This window comes from Microtus oregoni, unplaced genomic scaffold (genome assembly GCF_018167655.1).
Source record: "Microtus oregoni isolate MIOR12 unplaced genomic scaffold, Mior012 000004F_ref0000308, whole genome shotgun sequence".
NCBI lineage: Eukaryota > Metazoa > Chordata > Mammalia > Rodentia > Cricetidae > Microtus > Microtus oregoni.
In genome coordinates, this window is record NW_024543063.1 from 59,970,632 (window position 1) to 59,985,985 (window position 15,354).

Sequence of the window (15,354 nt, forward strand, 5' to 3'; positions counted from 1 at the left end):
TTGCCCCAGGGCCAAGGATAGTACCTAGTACTAGCTAGCAACTCAACAGATATTTGTAGACCCAACATGTGACTGGCATCAACAACAGCGATAATAACAACCATTGATAAAGGAGAGCGCATTGTCAGCCATAATCCCAAACGCCTATGGCACAGGTGTGGCTTTTCAAGTTCTCTCTTAAGGGGATTTCCCAATACAACACTTGGAATGAACGTAAGCCTTTCTTAAAGTGAAGGCTTTAAAAGTAGCAAATGTCTGGCAAAGTAACTTGGAGCCAGGGAGCAGGCAATCAAAGAGGCCATTAATGTGGAATCCCTAGGCTGGGGCTCCTGGAGATATCAGTGTTCTGTGGGGACCTGACAGACTTGACCCTTTACAACTACAAAGGCAAGAGTTATCACAAGTGACCATTTATGAGGAAGATCAGACAGGACAACTTGCTATCTTTAACCCGAATGGGATAGCTCTGGTTCAATTCTGTTGAGTGCCCTTCACATAGCCCTATACATTTTACAGACACGCTATGCAGGCTTCCCCTGGGGAAATGGTGCCTGCCACCCCCTACCACACACCCCCACCCCCACCCTAGAAGAGAAACCCCACAAGAGAGGACCAGTCTTCAGTCCTGTTCACTGCTGTGCTTCCAGAGCCTGGAGCAGGGCTTGGGAAACAGCAGGCCCCCAGGAAACACTTGCTGGATAAATCAATGTGTGAATCAGTATTTCCTCACAAAAGCTAAGAAGCAGGGCCCCAAAGAACAGCTAACAACTAGTCACAATCAGTAACTGGCAGAGTTCCAGCTCACCAGCCCACATGTGGACATTACAAATAAGATGTGTAGAAGTCAACCGGCTTCTGTCCCCATAAAACTGCTCAAGTAATGACAGCGACAATGGCAATAACAGTAACAGCACTGCCCACCTTAAGATAAGCTGCTGTATCTCGGACAAAAAGTAACCCAGCTCTTCATTCACCCAGTCCTTGCTCTACATTCATATAAGGTTTCAATCCCTACACATTTATAGAGGGTTTTACGGAGTTATCAGGTTTTATAGAGTGATCTGGTTCAGAGACACAAAGGACATTCTGTAGCTAAGGGTGGCAGTAGGCAGAGACTGCAGTTACTAAAGAAGAAGGGTAGATGCATTAAAGAAGAAGAAGAAGAAGAAGAAAATCAATGCTGATTGGTAGGCCAGTGTGCCCCCATCCCCCATGTCTCCTCATGCCACTCAGACAGTACCCACAGATTCATCTATGGCAAAGGAGTGACGTACACACGCATACTAAACTCCTAGTGCCCAACTAACTAACTGCCCAAAGAATCAGCCACTCTGGAGCATGAAGGACAGTATCAGACATTGTAAGAGGATATAGTCACAGTTTACCTCAGCAGGTAACTGTCTTGGCTTCCCAGGGCACCCTGGGGCTAGTGACTACACACATTGTTACCATAACTGGACAATGAGTTGTGGCTCAGACGGGAAGTCACCAAGGCTCAGGACACCAGCAGGTGACTAGGACAAGGTAGCTGCCCAGAACAGCTGGAACACAGAACTTAGAACACCTGCAGCATGTATCAGTCTCTTCCATTGTAGGAGCCACGTCAATCTCAGCCTGGCCCTCCTGGACTGAACCCAAACCTTATTCAGAGGCATGACCTTTGGAGACGACCTTAGGGCCTGACCCAAACCTCCCAATGCACCATCTTCTCACCCAGGTCAGGGAATTAGGAATGGCTGGCTCAAGAACGAGACCATGGTTTTTTACTTGGTGCTAGCAAAGTACCTTGGTGTTTTCTCCTCCAACTAGACTGTGTCCGAAGCTTTATGTTCAAGATCCTGCCTCCTTCCGGCTGTGAGTGTTCCACCCTTGGTAAGGTCAGAGAAGTAACTACTATTCATTTCTAATATTAGGATTCTCTCCTCCTCTCTAGGTTCAAGGTTCCAGTTCAGCGAGGTTAAGGAGACACCAAAAGAAACACAAAGTACCTAGAAACACAGGCATGGGCTGGAGAAGTAAGTACTTCCTTCAGTCAGTTGGCATGCCAGGTGCCTTGGCAGATGCCAGGCACACATCATGAACAGTGTCGAGCCCCCTTGCTGGGATGGAGCATGATGACAATGGAAGAGACTATTAACTGCTACAACAATCCCAGCTGCTCTAGGGGAGCAAGCCAACAAATACTGTTTAACCTATGGTAGAGAAACAGGTATAAACGCCGAATCAAGTCAACAGAGGAGAGATAGCACTCAGTAGCTCTGTGTGTGTGTGTGTGTGTGTGTGTGTGTGTGTGTGTGTGTGTGTACACCTGTGTGTACATGAGCATGTTATGGGAGGCTGAATCCAGGGCCTTGCACATATTAAAAATACCTACTACTGAACTACATTCCCAGACCCATGCTATGCCTTTTTGTAATCTACCAGAATATGCACATGAATATTCAGAGGTGTATTATTTATAATAGTTCCAAATGTAAACGACCAGATGCCCAACAGCTGATAACTAGGCAAATAAAATATGGCATATTCAAATAATGAAGTATTATTCAACACCAAAGAGAATGAAGGTTATGACAGGGATGAACCCTGAAATTCTGCTAAACGGAAGGGGCCAAACTTGTGTCTTTTGATAAAATTGTTCATTACAGGCAAATCTCTGGTGGTTGCCAGCGGTTGTGGGGTTAAGGAGAAATCTACAGTGGCTATTACCAGATAGCAGGGCTTTGTTTTGGGTAGCGAGTTCGCGGTGACTAGACGGTGTGATGACTGCAGTCTCGAGCAGACACTTCAAAAGTCACTCACTGTGTACTTCACCATGCTGACTTGTAGAGCACACGGCATCTGGTTCTCTTCGGATTACATCTCAGGGCTTAAAACCCTAACGGCCTTGCTTTGCTCTTATTGTTGTGCTTGGTCCTCATACAGCAACAATAAGGCAGGGCCTGCCAGTGAGCAGGGCTGCTCACTCTCAAGTGTGCCCTCCTGCGGGGTCAGTCAGATCCTTCCCTGCTGCCCCTCCCTCCCTAATACACAGTCACGTCAAAGCCAGAAATATGCTAGCTTTGGGTAATGTTCAGAAGCTTTTTGTTTCTATTTTCAATATAATTACCGTATAGGCGAGGCTTCTATTATGCAGACAATATAGCTCAAAGTCAGAGCCCTCAATGCCATAGAATGGCAGTCTTTTAAGACCACTACGATGACATAGTTTGCTGGGCAGGCTACACAGCAGCTCCACACTCCTCTTGACAGACTTCCACCACCTCTCAAGACACCCGGGATATCTCACCCCCACATGAAGCCTGGAACTGGCTGCAGAGCGCACCACTGTAGGAGCAGCATTGTGTGCAGTATTTTGTACACAGTTAAGCATACAAAATATACTCATGCTCACTGAATAAAATCATTCTAGTCTCAGAAAGCAGGTAGTCATGATGCGCCCATGATCTTTGCAGAAACGAACAGAGCTGTGTGGGCTCCAGCATCACCTCTGATGCAGGCGCCGCACATTTGTGGAATGAATACTGGGGGAGTGAGCTTTACTCACAAGGAAAACAGTGCATCTGTCCCAGAAAAACTGCAAAGTCTTAGCTGGAATCTAGCGCCAAGGAGCCACGTACAGACCCAGGGCTGCAGCATGCGTAAGGGCCGTATGTTGAAATGGACACCTTCTTTTGTTTTGTTTTGTAAAGCACTTTTGTTAACTCCATCACTGAAACTGAGCAAGCAAACGCGCAGAAAGAAAATGTTTGCTCGTCATTCTGACGTGTTCAAGGCAAAGGGGGCCTCTCTGACTCCCGAAGCAGAACACGAGTAACTATGCCATCAATGCCCCAGCACTCTCGGGACCCTAGGTGATGCGCTGAGGACGCAACATAGAATAAACAAAGGCTCTGGCTTTTAGTTTTTATCTAGGAAAACAAATCAGGCATGGACACTGAACTGTACCTTTTCTGTGGTGGACTTTTCAAATGATAATTCCTTCCACTGTCACCATTAAATCTTAATCCACTCCAGCTCCTTGCATGGGTCATTGAGTCTATATGTACTGCTGTTATTTTCAAATGTTTCCCCTTGGTAGGGGAAGAGGGGGAAAAAAGATGCTGAGAGCCAGATGGGCCTCTTCACAGTTCATTTATCAAACCTAATACGCTGGGCTCCACCCTCCTCTCTCTCACTATTGCAGTTAAACTTCCATATAATTTGGTAATCATTTTCATTATCAGACAGTGACCCAAAGCAGCCGATCCTGGGATACTTAGTCCTTGCAGCTGCTCTTTTTCTGCCTGCTCCTACAGTAGACCCTAAGAGCTTCAGATTTTATTAGCTGCAGACTGACCTCTGGGCTGCGGAGGTCAAGAAGGGGTCAGATCAGAGGGCTTGCCCAGTTCTTTAAAAGCTATAACAAGCTGTCCATCAGGCGGAGTGGACTGTATAAACAAAGGCAAATCTTCAGAAACTCGGTACCACTTCTGTTAACACTTAGCCGGCATTCACACAGGGCTCCTGATGTTGGATCATTCAACTCTGGGGAGGTGAATCGACAGCCCTAATAAGCCTGTTTGGAGAGGGCTGTTTATAAGATTATTGAGTTTGGGGAAGGGAAGCCAACAGCGCTCAGATGTGCCTCTAGAATCACGGGCTTGTGTGACACTGTGACAAACTCAGTTACCCCAAGTACTGCAGAATTGACACTTTCCTCAAGGAGCTAAATCACAGGGAACATATGCTTTTGGTTTCAGGCATGCGGAGTGCCAGACAATGGCTCCACTCCTGGCCTGAGAGAAGGACACATATTTTATGACCAAGTTACAAGCATCACTGAAAATGTTCTCTGGAGACCATGATGGCAGATGAACCTGCTCGAGAAAGGGCTTATGATGGCACACTGGCACGGAAGCCATGCCCGCGGGAGTCAGGCCGACCAAAGGTTCTTGAGGCTGCACAGCTCAATGAGTATTAAAAGTTAAGTAGAATCATCTGGATGCAACTTTCTGAAGAAAGAAAATTCTAGTATCTAGTCAAACTGGTCCCTAGGTAGCTCAGACAAAGGTGAAATATGTAACCTACCGTTTGGTCTCTGGTGAGTGCTAACTATTTTCTGTTAAAGCACAGTGGTTTTACTTTGTTTTTGTTGTTGTTTTCTTCATGTACTTCCAAAGCACACAATAAGCCCATCTTTAAAGCCCAGGCAGCAAGGAAGAAAGGCACTTCCCGGGATGCTTTATAACTTTTACCACCACCCGCTGGACGACCACGCAAGGCCTGGCCTGTGCCAGACGCCGGGCAATGCTTTGATGAGGAAAGAGAGGGATATGGTGACCGTCTGTTTATCCGGCTCATATGGATGAGGCTTTGAGATAGGGCACCGGGATGGGAAACATCAAATGGGGGCATAGAAGGGTGGGGGAGGAATACGGTTATTTAATACTCCGAGGACACTTTGCCTTGGGAGCTCTCAGGACATCGGCCTCTTGAAATTTTCTTTCAGGTGTTTGGTTTTAAGAGGGTCTGCACAGTGTCAGCTGCTAAGCCCCTTCTTCTCTCCGCCTCTGCCACAAAGGAATTGTGAATTTTTGCTTCAGATGCTAGACTACATCAACTTCAACACTGGCTCCAGCCCCTGATTAAACTGTTAGCAGTAAAGGGCCAGAAAGCCAGACTCTTTTTAAACAGGCCATGGCAGCTACGTTGTCCAGTGAGTTGATGTCATAGGAAGTCACTGGTGGCAAACTATATGTACCCAACAAAAGACAGCCACCCCCAGTGAGCGTGCACTCTGGGCGGTGCCGGCTTTGGAGAGAGGTGTGTGGGAGACAGAATATAAGGGGACACACGCTTCTCTCCTTTCTGAGTTAACAAGCAGCACTAGCGAGGAAGAAAGAGCGTGGCAAAAACAAAGCAGGAAACCTTTCTGGAGCCCCAGTGCTGCTAGTCCATTGTTTAATAAGATAGAATACAGTTATAATAATAGTAACACAAAAAAGTCACAATTTAACTATGGAAAGTTAAACGGCAAATAATTCCTTTGCCACTGCCATTGAAAACTCACTAATTATGACTACCCTGTGAAGAAGGGGCACCACTGAAAACTGTGAGACTCCCCTTAAGACAAGCCTAGATTGGACAGACCACGCAGCCCCTGAGGAAGCAGCTTTCTGATACTCAAGGAAAAGCGACAGCTCAGGCTGCCTTCCTTGGGAAATGCTGCTCGGGACTTCATCCTTTTCAAACATATTCATTTGCAGGATTACAATTAGTAGTAAAACTATCAATTGATGAAAATTCTGCTGTATGAAGTTTTAGAGATTATCATGGCTAATATAAACCGTTCCTTGACTCCCAGGCACATAGAATTTCCAGGCATCAAATAGAACCGTGAACGAAACACAGCATCATCCTCTGGTCCCTCTCCCACTTGTGTGCAGAAGCCTCAGTGTTTTTACCGCTATGAACATAGAGGAGAATCCCAACACTTGGAGGAGCCAGCTCCGACCTCTCAGACATCATCTGTTTCCAGCAAACTAACAGTAGACTCTGCAAGCACATCCGCCAGAATGGATGACTTGCGCAAACCTTCCACCAGTGACAGCGCCACGCACAAAGAAACCAGGCTGAAGCAGAAGGAATCTCCACTCAGCCAATTTTGAAAATGAGACCAATAAATGCACTGCTTCCAGTCTGTCACTTGCAGTGACGGAGTAAGGCTTGGTGGACCTCCCAGGCATCTGCCTAACTGAATAGCAAAGCCAGTCTTCAGACTGCTGACCAGAAAGGGCACTTGGGCATCAGGCACTTAAGCTACATTATGCTCAAGGTGCAAACCTGCAGGCTAAATGGTACAAGGGAAGAGAACTCATACACACATATGGACAACGTCGGGCATCATTATAATTGATGCGGTGACCATGGACCGGAAAGCCAACTTTAGCTCAGAATGTCTTCAATATGCTTATTTCCTATAGCCCCACAAATGAGAGGGAAAGTCGAGCCAGGTCAGGGACACAAACCCCATCTCCCGGCAGCACAAACCTGGCGTGCCATTCTTTCCTCAGGTTCTGGCGCAGGGTGAGCGAGACCAGGATGGCAGCCAGAATTTCGTTCCTTTGTTCCACAGGGAGCCCATCTCTTCTAACTTCACGAAGCACAGCATTTGTCTAGAAGAAATGATCCCCAAAAGAGAAGGAAAAAGTGAAAAATTAATAATAAAAAAAAGCCCATAAGCAAATAAGGACAGTAAATCAATGGCTTCTTTATTACAGTTCCCTTGCTAACAAATCAATACGGTAAATGATGGTCAAAAATGGCCAGCATATATTCTGGGCTTAATCAATGTACATGGCACACAGGGCAAACTCCAAAGCGCCATTGCCTAAAGAAACGTGTCCAGACGCCATGCGTTCTCACCCTCATTTTCTCAGCACACCAACGATTTTTTCCCAGGGAATTGCCCACCATGAGCTATTATTAGAAATGATTTTCATGGACTGGTCACCATGAGTTGTTTGCTTTGCCTTAAAAACAACAATAAAGGAAAAGCAGGCTCTGACTTTGCCTCTGTTCCCTGCCACCCAGCAGAGGCTTTCTGTGTGGCCCCTCTCATTGGAATTAATACTTTCAATTTCTACCCATTCCAGAGGTTTGGGGTGTTATCACTCATTTCCCTCGCTTGTTGCAAATCAAGATCTGGCAAAGAAGGAAATAAGCACATATTAATCAGAAACAGAGTGTATTTCAATAAACATCTTTAAAATTTGTGAATATTACTAGCATTTATTTACTCAGAAGTATTTTTTTGTTTTGATTTTAGTTATGTGTACTTGTGTGTGTGTTTGTGGGTGTGTGTGTGCAAGTGACCCCTTGGAGCAGGAATTATAGGTGGTTGTTGCACTGCCTGGTATGGGTACTGAGAAGCAACTCAGTTCCTCTACAAGAACAGTATCCTCTCTAAGTGCTGAACCAACTCTAGAGCCCTACATCCGTTTACTTTTTACATATTTACTTTTGGGGTGACGGACCTATGTGCACGCATGGGGCTATGAGAGTTGGTTCTCCTCTATCATGTGGGACAAAGAGCCTGACTCAGGCCATCAGGGTTGGCAGCAAGCACCTTTACCTGCTGAGCTATGCTGCCAGCCCTGGGAATGTTATTTTAATCTCAAGTCAGTATGAAGTCTGTGGGGATACTATAGCATTCTTTTGTAAACACTAGAATACCCAAATAGAAACGTATATCAAATAGAATACAAGTCACAAATACTTAGACAGTTCCAAAAACATGATGAAACTAAAGCTGGCTTTCCTCTGGATTTATAAAAACTTTTTTAATGGACTGGCCAAAGTGAAGGTTAGCGAGTCTGAAGCATCCTCCTGTGTCCCAGCTGCTCAGCTGGTCCTTCCATGTCTGATGCTGAAGCATTTCTCCTCAAATCACCTAGCTACCCATATCTTTTAAATAAAGCCTTGATTTTTTTTTAAACTTGCCAGAACTTATTTCTGAGTCTTAGACTGGAATCCTCTGTCCGGCACAGAGCTAAGGCAGGAGGCAGAATGAGAACTCTAACTCATGCTTCTAGGATCTAGACATGCATAATCCTGGGAGATGATGGCAGGGGACACTCAATCATGTTCCACAGAAGTAATGTGTCAGTCCTCCAGCCCAGAGAGGAAGCTTACTTTCTCTAGACAGTTCCAGCTTGCAACCCAAGATCCGCCAATGACATACCCCCACTTATGGCGGACGGACAGTAAGAGTGAGTCAGGCAGAGTTTCCCTGAAGAGAGCATGTAATGGCCACAATGGGGCTCCTGTGAACTCTGCCATCCAGAGACGCTGGCTCAAAAGGGCCAGATCAGGAATTTTCAAAACAAACAAACAAACAAATCCATTGGCAGGGGAGTATTAAATGTGAACACTCCTGGCTTTATTCACATTAGAAATTCATATTTTTTTTTAATATCACATAGGTAGAATAAGAAATATGGTGGGGTAAACAGAACTCAGGCAGCTGCTGGCCTGTGACTTTTAATCTAAAAAGTCTTATTTCAGAGTGTCTTACTCACCACAGTTCTGTCCCTTGCCTAGGATACTCTATATCACACAGTTAAAGTTGAAAGTGGCTTCAAGACACTACCAGGCCTGTGTGTACATGTTACTTCACCAAAACAAAGGACAAGGGACACATCCAGCAGGCTCCATATATGGTGAGAATAATCTGTAAAGTGTCTTCAGTGTGTTGTCACCTCTACCACCATTTCAACTGTATCCAGAGGCTCTTGTTTTCCATACACGGGAAGAGTGTCTATGAGGGGGAAGAGGAAGAGTGTACAAGGAAGTTTCGCAGAAGCAGAGGGAACCTGTCCCGGTTACCACCGTTTTCCATTAACCACCTAATTACTTACTATTTGTCAGAATGATAAACAAGAAACAAGCACGGAAAATAAGCATTGCAAATGAAAAGAACAAGGGATGACTCTTAAGAAATCACTATTACATACATGATAAGCTCATAAAATCGGTAAACTGGGAGGAATATATGCTTCGGTAGGGGGCTTTTCACTGGCAAAAACTAACTTCATGACCTTCGAAAATAACCAGACCCCAGGTTTCAGTTCCCTGGTCTTCAGGTATTCTCTCATCCCCTTACAAGTCACATAACATCTAACACTTTTTTCTTTAAATTAGCCCATATTTAAAAAATAGAAAATATACACACTTTAAAGAAAAATGGAGAAACCAGTGGTGTTCTTCATGAATGAGATGAAAACCATAAAGACAGTAAAGGCAGGTTATCTGCCTTGCCCTCCTCTAGGTGAGTCACTGCTTGCCAGGGTTCCCAGATGGCAGCACACTCTTTCTGCATCATAAAGGAAGGTATCAGAGGTGTTGGAGGATGCAAAAGCCCAATCACATTGCAGCAAGAAAGAAGATCTCAACAGTGGTGGAGAATTAAAGCCCCGTCACACTTAGACTCCTTTCAATAAAGTCTGAGAGGATAATGGCAGATAGGAATGAACAGAACATATTCTTAAGAGGACTAGAGGCTCAGTCTGGGTCATCTCCCCATGTGCAAAGCTGCGCTAGTTCAACAAAAGGATGTCAAAAAGGATTGGCTACTTGATATTTAAAAATTATTGTAACCAGGCGGTGGTGGCACATGCCTTTAATCCCAGCACTTGGGAGGCAGAGGCAGGTGGATCTCTGTGAGTTTGAGGCCAGCCTGGTCTACAAAGAGCTAGTTCCAGGACAGACTCCAAAGCTACAGAGGGTTTCTGTCTCGAAAAAAAATTGTACAACTATATGGCAACCATGACCAGAATCCTCCAGTGTGCCAGGAACACAAAGACATCCCTCTGTACATTCCAAGTACAAAGCCTCTTCTTCCAGAGTAGCCTTCACTTTGGCGACAGCCCTGATTGGCCCTGGCCTTCACCCATCAGACAGGCTCTTGGCCAACCCTTGGCATGTCTCCTAGGTGAATCTTCTTCCTGAGACCATCAGCTGTTGCCATCCTGAAGTCATAACCTTCGCTCTCTGTAGAAAGAGCTCTAGGGGCCCCTGTAGACTCAAGGCACCTACACATCCACCCTCTGCACTGACTTCTGCCTCATGCGCCAACAACCGGCTACACGTCAAACACGGTACCATGGCCTCCAGCTGCCCACATCTGAGCCCCCTTGGCTTTCCTCTCTCATCTTCTCACCAATCTTACTGTAGAAGGAGTGGTACCATTTCAGAGCAATGACACGGACTCCATCCCTGGAGTCATCTGGTCTCTCCAAGCCCTGTATACCCCTTCACTCCAGCACTCCATCCTGACGCCTCTCTTATACCTGCCTCTTCCTGTCCCTCAGTTCAGACCTCTCACCTGCTCCACATGACAGACGCCACACTGCCACCAACCTTACCCATCTGTGAATGCTCTCACTTCAAAAGAAAGCATGCTGGGGACTTGGGATGTAGTGCAGTGGCAGAATACTTGCCATCAGGCACAAGTCCCTGGGGAGGAGGAGGGGAGACCTGGAGGAGGGCAGGAGGGAGGAACAGGGGAAGGGAAGGGAAGGGAAGGGAAGGGAAGGGAAGGGAAGGGAAGGGTCATTTTCACAGTGCAAGTTTGAACAAGTTACTTGCTTTCTTACAATTCAGCTTCACCCAGGTGGTGGGTTGTGAGTTTTCTGCACGAAGTCCTGGTGCTCCATGAAGCAGAGTAACCTTAGAGATGAGGGCTCTGGCCTCCAAAGCCCAACATAACCAAGCTCTTTCTGCTTATGCATTTTTAGTTGCTAAAATTCAGAAGGTTTAAAACAACAGACACATTTCTAAAAAGCTCAAATACCTAAGTAATGCAAAACCCAAACAAAATTAAAACAAAGGAAACCTTGGTATCGTCGTATGCATCCTGCTGGTTTTGCCAGTTTTATCTCTTGTCATCTACTCCATATAAACTGCTGGGCACCTGAAAGCACCTGCAGATGCACTCCCTGGGACCCTACTTACTCTTCAAGACATATCTCAGACCTCATCTCCTTAGCAAAAGCTTGCATGGCCCAAGCTCAGCTGGTCTGGCCACTGCTGAGCATGTCCTAAACCACACCTCGGTCCAGTGCATGTCTTCAGTCACCTCCATGTTTCCTCCCCCAGAGTACAGCTCTTTACCAACAGAGAGGGTCTCTGCCCATTTCCAAGGCTCCTGAGGGACGCCTCTGAATAAAGTCCAATGACAGGCTGTCAAGCACCTCGATTGTAAGGCAATTGGTTGCCTAGATAGACGTCAAAGGAGTATTTTGATTCAAAGTGCTCCTGAAGACACAGCTAAGAAAGAACTTGTAAAAATCTACTCTAAAGCGATATGATTAAGAAGAACAAGCATATACACCAAAGGCGATTCTCATTTGGATGCACTGGCTACAGTACCGTTTCACTATAGAACCATTGCATTTGATCTTTGTATACGCTCAGTAATAAGTCATTCTAACAGAGAAAACACCTAGGAGTCTGGAGACACCAGGGACACTAAGAATCCCACAAAGCCTTCAGTGTCTTCTCCCTTAAATCTACATACACAAAATCAATAGAAAAAAAAACGTATCTATAACAGGAAGGGAGAAAAGAAGGGAGGGAGGGAAGGGAGGGAGAGAAAAAAGGAGACAGGAAGAGAAGAAGGAAGGGAGGGGAAAAAAGAGGGAGGGAGGGAGGGAGGGAGGGAGGAAGGGAGGGAGGGAGGGAAAGGGAGACCCTAAGGAATCTTGAATTTTAGGCTTACATTTCACATTCTTCTTCGAAAAGAATTTCTTAATTCCGGATTTATTAAGACAAAGCAACTCATTTTTGTTGAGCACATAATCATATTAAGTAGCTTTTAACATGCCTAATGAGTGTGCATATGAACACACACGCCAAAGTGTAGCATTTGGTACATACAGGGAAATGGAACAGCAGTCCACAGGGAGGGCCGATAAGGCCTCTGCTTAGCTTATTTACACTGGGCATTCTTGCAGTTTCAAAATACCAACACCAGGATCCCAGCATCACAAGATCTTTCTACTTCCCCAGCTCCCTTCCTGACCACCACCAAAGAACTAACAGTGTCATCTCGTGGAACACGGCCCTCCTAACACTGCATACACAGCGGTCTGTTAGGATTGTGTTGTCCCCCATTCCCCCCCCCCCCCCCGACTCACAAATTACAAAGTTATGCTCCAAGTCATACTGCGGGCTAAGGTTCAACTTGTGAAGAAACTTGGCTTCAGATGTTATCAGTGAGGAAGGCCATTTCCCCCAACATCAACACTGTCAAAATCCCAACCCGTCTCCCCTCTTCAAAAATCCAGGGCTCCTTTTTCCTTTCCTCTTTTCTTCCATGCCTCCCCCTTTAAGAAGAAAGGTTCTGAACCCACTGAGATAGCCTTAGTCCCATCAAAGAGAGGTCGACTGCAGGTCTTCCTTCATTTACTGATTGTCAGCTCGAGGTGGCTCTTTTGTGTGGCCTCCGAAGCTCAACGCTGAGTGATGCCTTCACATTTTCTGAACTGGACGGGCACCACCAAAGATTTCCACTGCTCTTGGATCTGCAGCTCAGCAGAACAAATAAACATTCACCTCAGCCCTGTTGCCTCCTTTATCTCCCTCTCTGGAAGCAAGAGATTTTGGGGGTGCCAATGTTTACACAATGTTAAAACTTTCTTTCCCCTGTTTCCTGAATTTGAGAAAACACATCCTGGTTGACCTCAGCTAAGAGATAACACCGAGCCTCCACTGGGTGCCACCTCTACTGGACTACGGGAGGAGGCTGTCTTTGGTCCCCTCCCCTCTCCTCCAGAATCTATTGACAAGGCAAGAGGGAGATAAGCCCACTGTCTTGGGGTGGGAGGACTCAAAGGTAGAGGTCTTAAGAGGCGGCCAACAATGGAGCCTTTCATCCCCACCGACAGGCAGGCTTGGTTCAGTGTCTCTCAAAGACTTGTTTCATTTGAATGGAAGAGTTCACCAAATGTGTCCATCACAATGTTCTCTCTAAGAATTCTGTGGGTTAGGGTGCGGGCAAATTGAGGAGTCTAGAGGAAGATGTCTGAGGAGAAAAACCTGTGGAGTCTTTAATGAGTGCCCTCATTTCCCCAGGTGTGTAAGTGATAGATATTAATACACAGTCTGACCGTCTGCATACGGTGGTCAGCACACTGTGGCATGCACAGAGTGCTTAGCCAATGTCAGAAATTGTCATATATAAAAAAGATTTCAGAAAAATCACCCAGAAAGGTGGACATGGATACTGATTAAAAAAAGAAAAAGAAAAAGAAATCCTAAAATCCGCTCCATGGCTGCCGTGTTGAAGTTCCTGGCAGGAGCCTTGAGAGGGATGGCCTTCATATGTGGTCACTGGGACAGACACCAGGGCAACGTTTGCAAGCTGGACTTTAGGATGGAGAAAAAGTGGAACAAGGAAAGAAGGGAAGAAAAAAGAAGAGGGAGGAAAGAAAGAAGTGGAGAAAGGAAAGAGGAGAGGAGGGAGGAAATAGAAGAAGAGAGAAGAAAAGAGAAAAAGAAGAGAACACAAAGAAAAACCGAGGACAAGGTGAAGATGAAGAAGGAGAAATGTGTTGTTTATAGAAGCCAGCTGCTTGGGCCTTGGCGCCAGCAGCCCCCATCCTTCTATTTCACGCTGCAACCCCACTGCCCCCACTGGCACAGGTACAACTCAGTGTTGACTTCAGTGCTTCAGAGGGCCCTTGGCCGATTTGGTCAGTGATTAATCGCCAAAGACACGGCTGGCCATATGGAAGAGAGAGAGAGCATCAAGTAATTCATACGTGTGTGTGTGATCATTTGGCCCTGTATTTTAATGCACAGGAAAGAGCTAGTATAGCACAGCCCTGGTGTCTTGCCCCCGACAGCCCATTAAGAAACCTCAGAGCACCGAGTCGGAGTTCCACTGCTGGCTTTTCAATAGCAGCCTAATAGAGCGGAGGCCAGGCTTTCTAGCCGGCCTTAAATCTTTCACGTACAGTACATTAACTACCGCCACTGAAACAACGGCTTCTTATGATGAGATGGGGTTTGATTTCTAGGCTCTACGAACTTACATTCTCACAGACTGCTTTTTATTTTTTAAACCTTTATGGAGTTTACAAAATCATTGTTCTTCTTTCCGTGTGTTTTCCAAGCAGCCTAAAAGATTGGCCTGTGTCACAAGTCTCCTCTTCATCACTGTTAGCACCGTCTACCTAATAAAGTTGATTCAGAGCGAAGTGAGAGACATGGCTTAATTATTCTCACCAAGACAGTCCTGGAGCCAGGGCAGGGATGACACTAAAAGCAAGAGCAAGCTACACACACTCCCATGACTTTCCTTCTTCCCATCATTCCACTCAACATGGGAACGGGTATTAGCTCACCTCCTTATTCTGCTGCTGTGTGCTGACATGCTGCACCAGGCAAGGGAAGAAGGTGCCATGCACAGAGCAAATCTTTTTTGTTGTTGTTGTTTTGTTTTTCCAAGACAGGGTTTCTCTATATAACAGCCCCGTCTGTTGGGCAGCAGTGGTGCATGCCTTTAATCCCAGCACTCCAGAGGCAGAGACAGGCGGATTTCTGTGAGTTCAAGGCCAGCCTGGTCTACAAAGCACTGGGAGCAATTCTACCCCAGCTACACTGGTACACTCTGCAGCCTGTGCATACATTTCCACAACAATTTCCTTCCAGGGACTTTTTTCAAAGGCAGGCGTTAAAATGTCGATGAACTCAGTGGTTGCTTCCGTCTGTTGAGACACGTGCTGACAGTGATGACTTTGCTGACACTTTCTGCCAGAAAATATATACATGGTGTCTTTTGTCTGATGCAGCTGTAGATGCTATAAT

General features: G+C 45.9%; 1 protein-coding gene across 1 annotated transcript in view; it reads right to left on the reverse strand.

Moving 5' to 3' along the window:
* Positions 1-15,354, reverse strand: part of Fto (FTO alpha-ketoglutarate dependent dioxygenase) — a 348,414-nt gene that overhangs the window by 147,140 nt on the left and 185,920 nt on the right. The window contains exon 8 of the mRNA XM_041649608.1: positions 7,033-7,157. Coding sequence (XP_041505542.1) covers positions 7,033-7,157 — 125 coding nt within the window. The remainder of the gene's footprint in view (positions 1-7,032; positions 7,158-15,354) is intronic.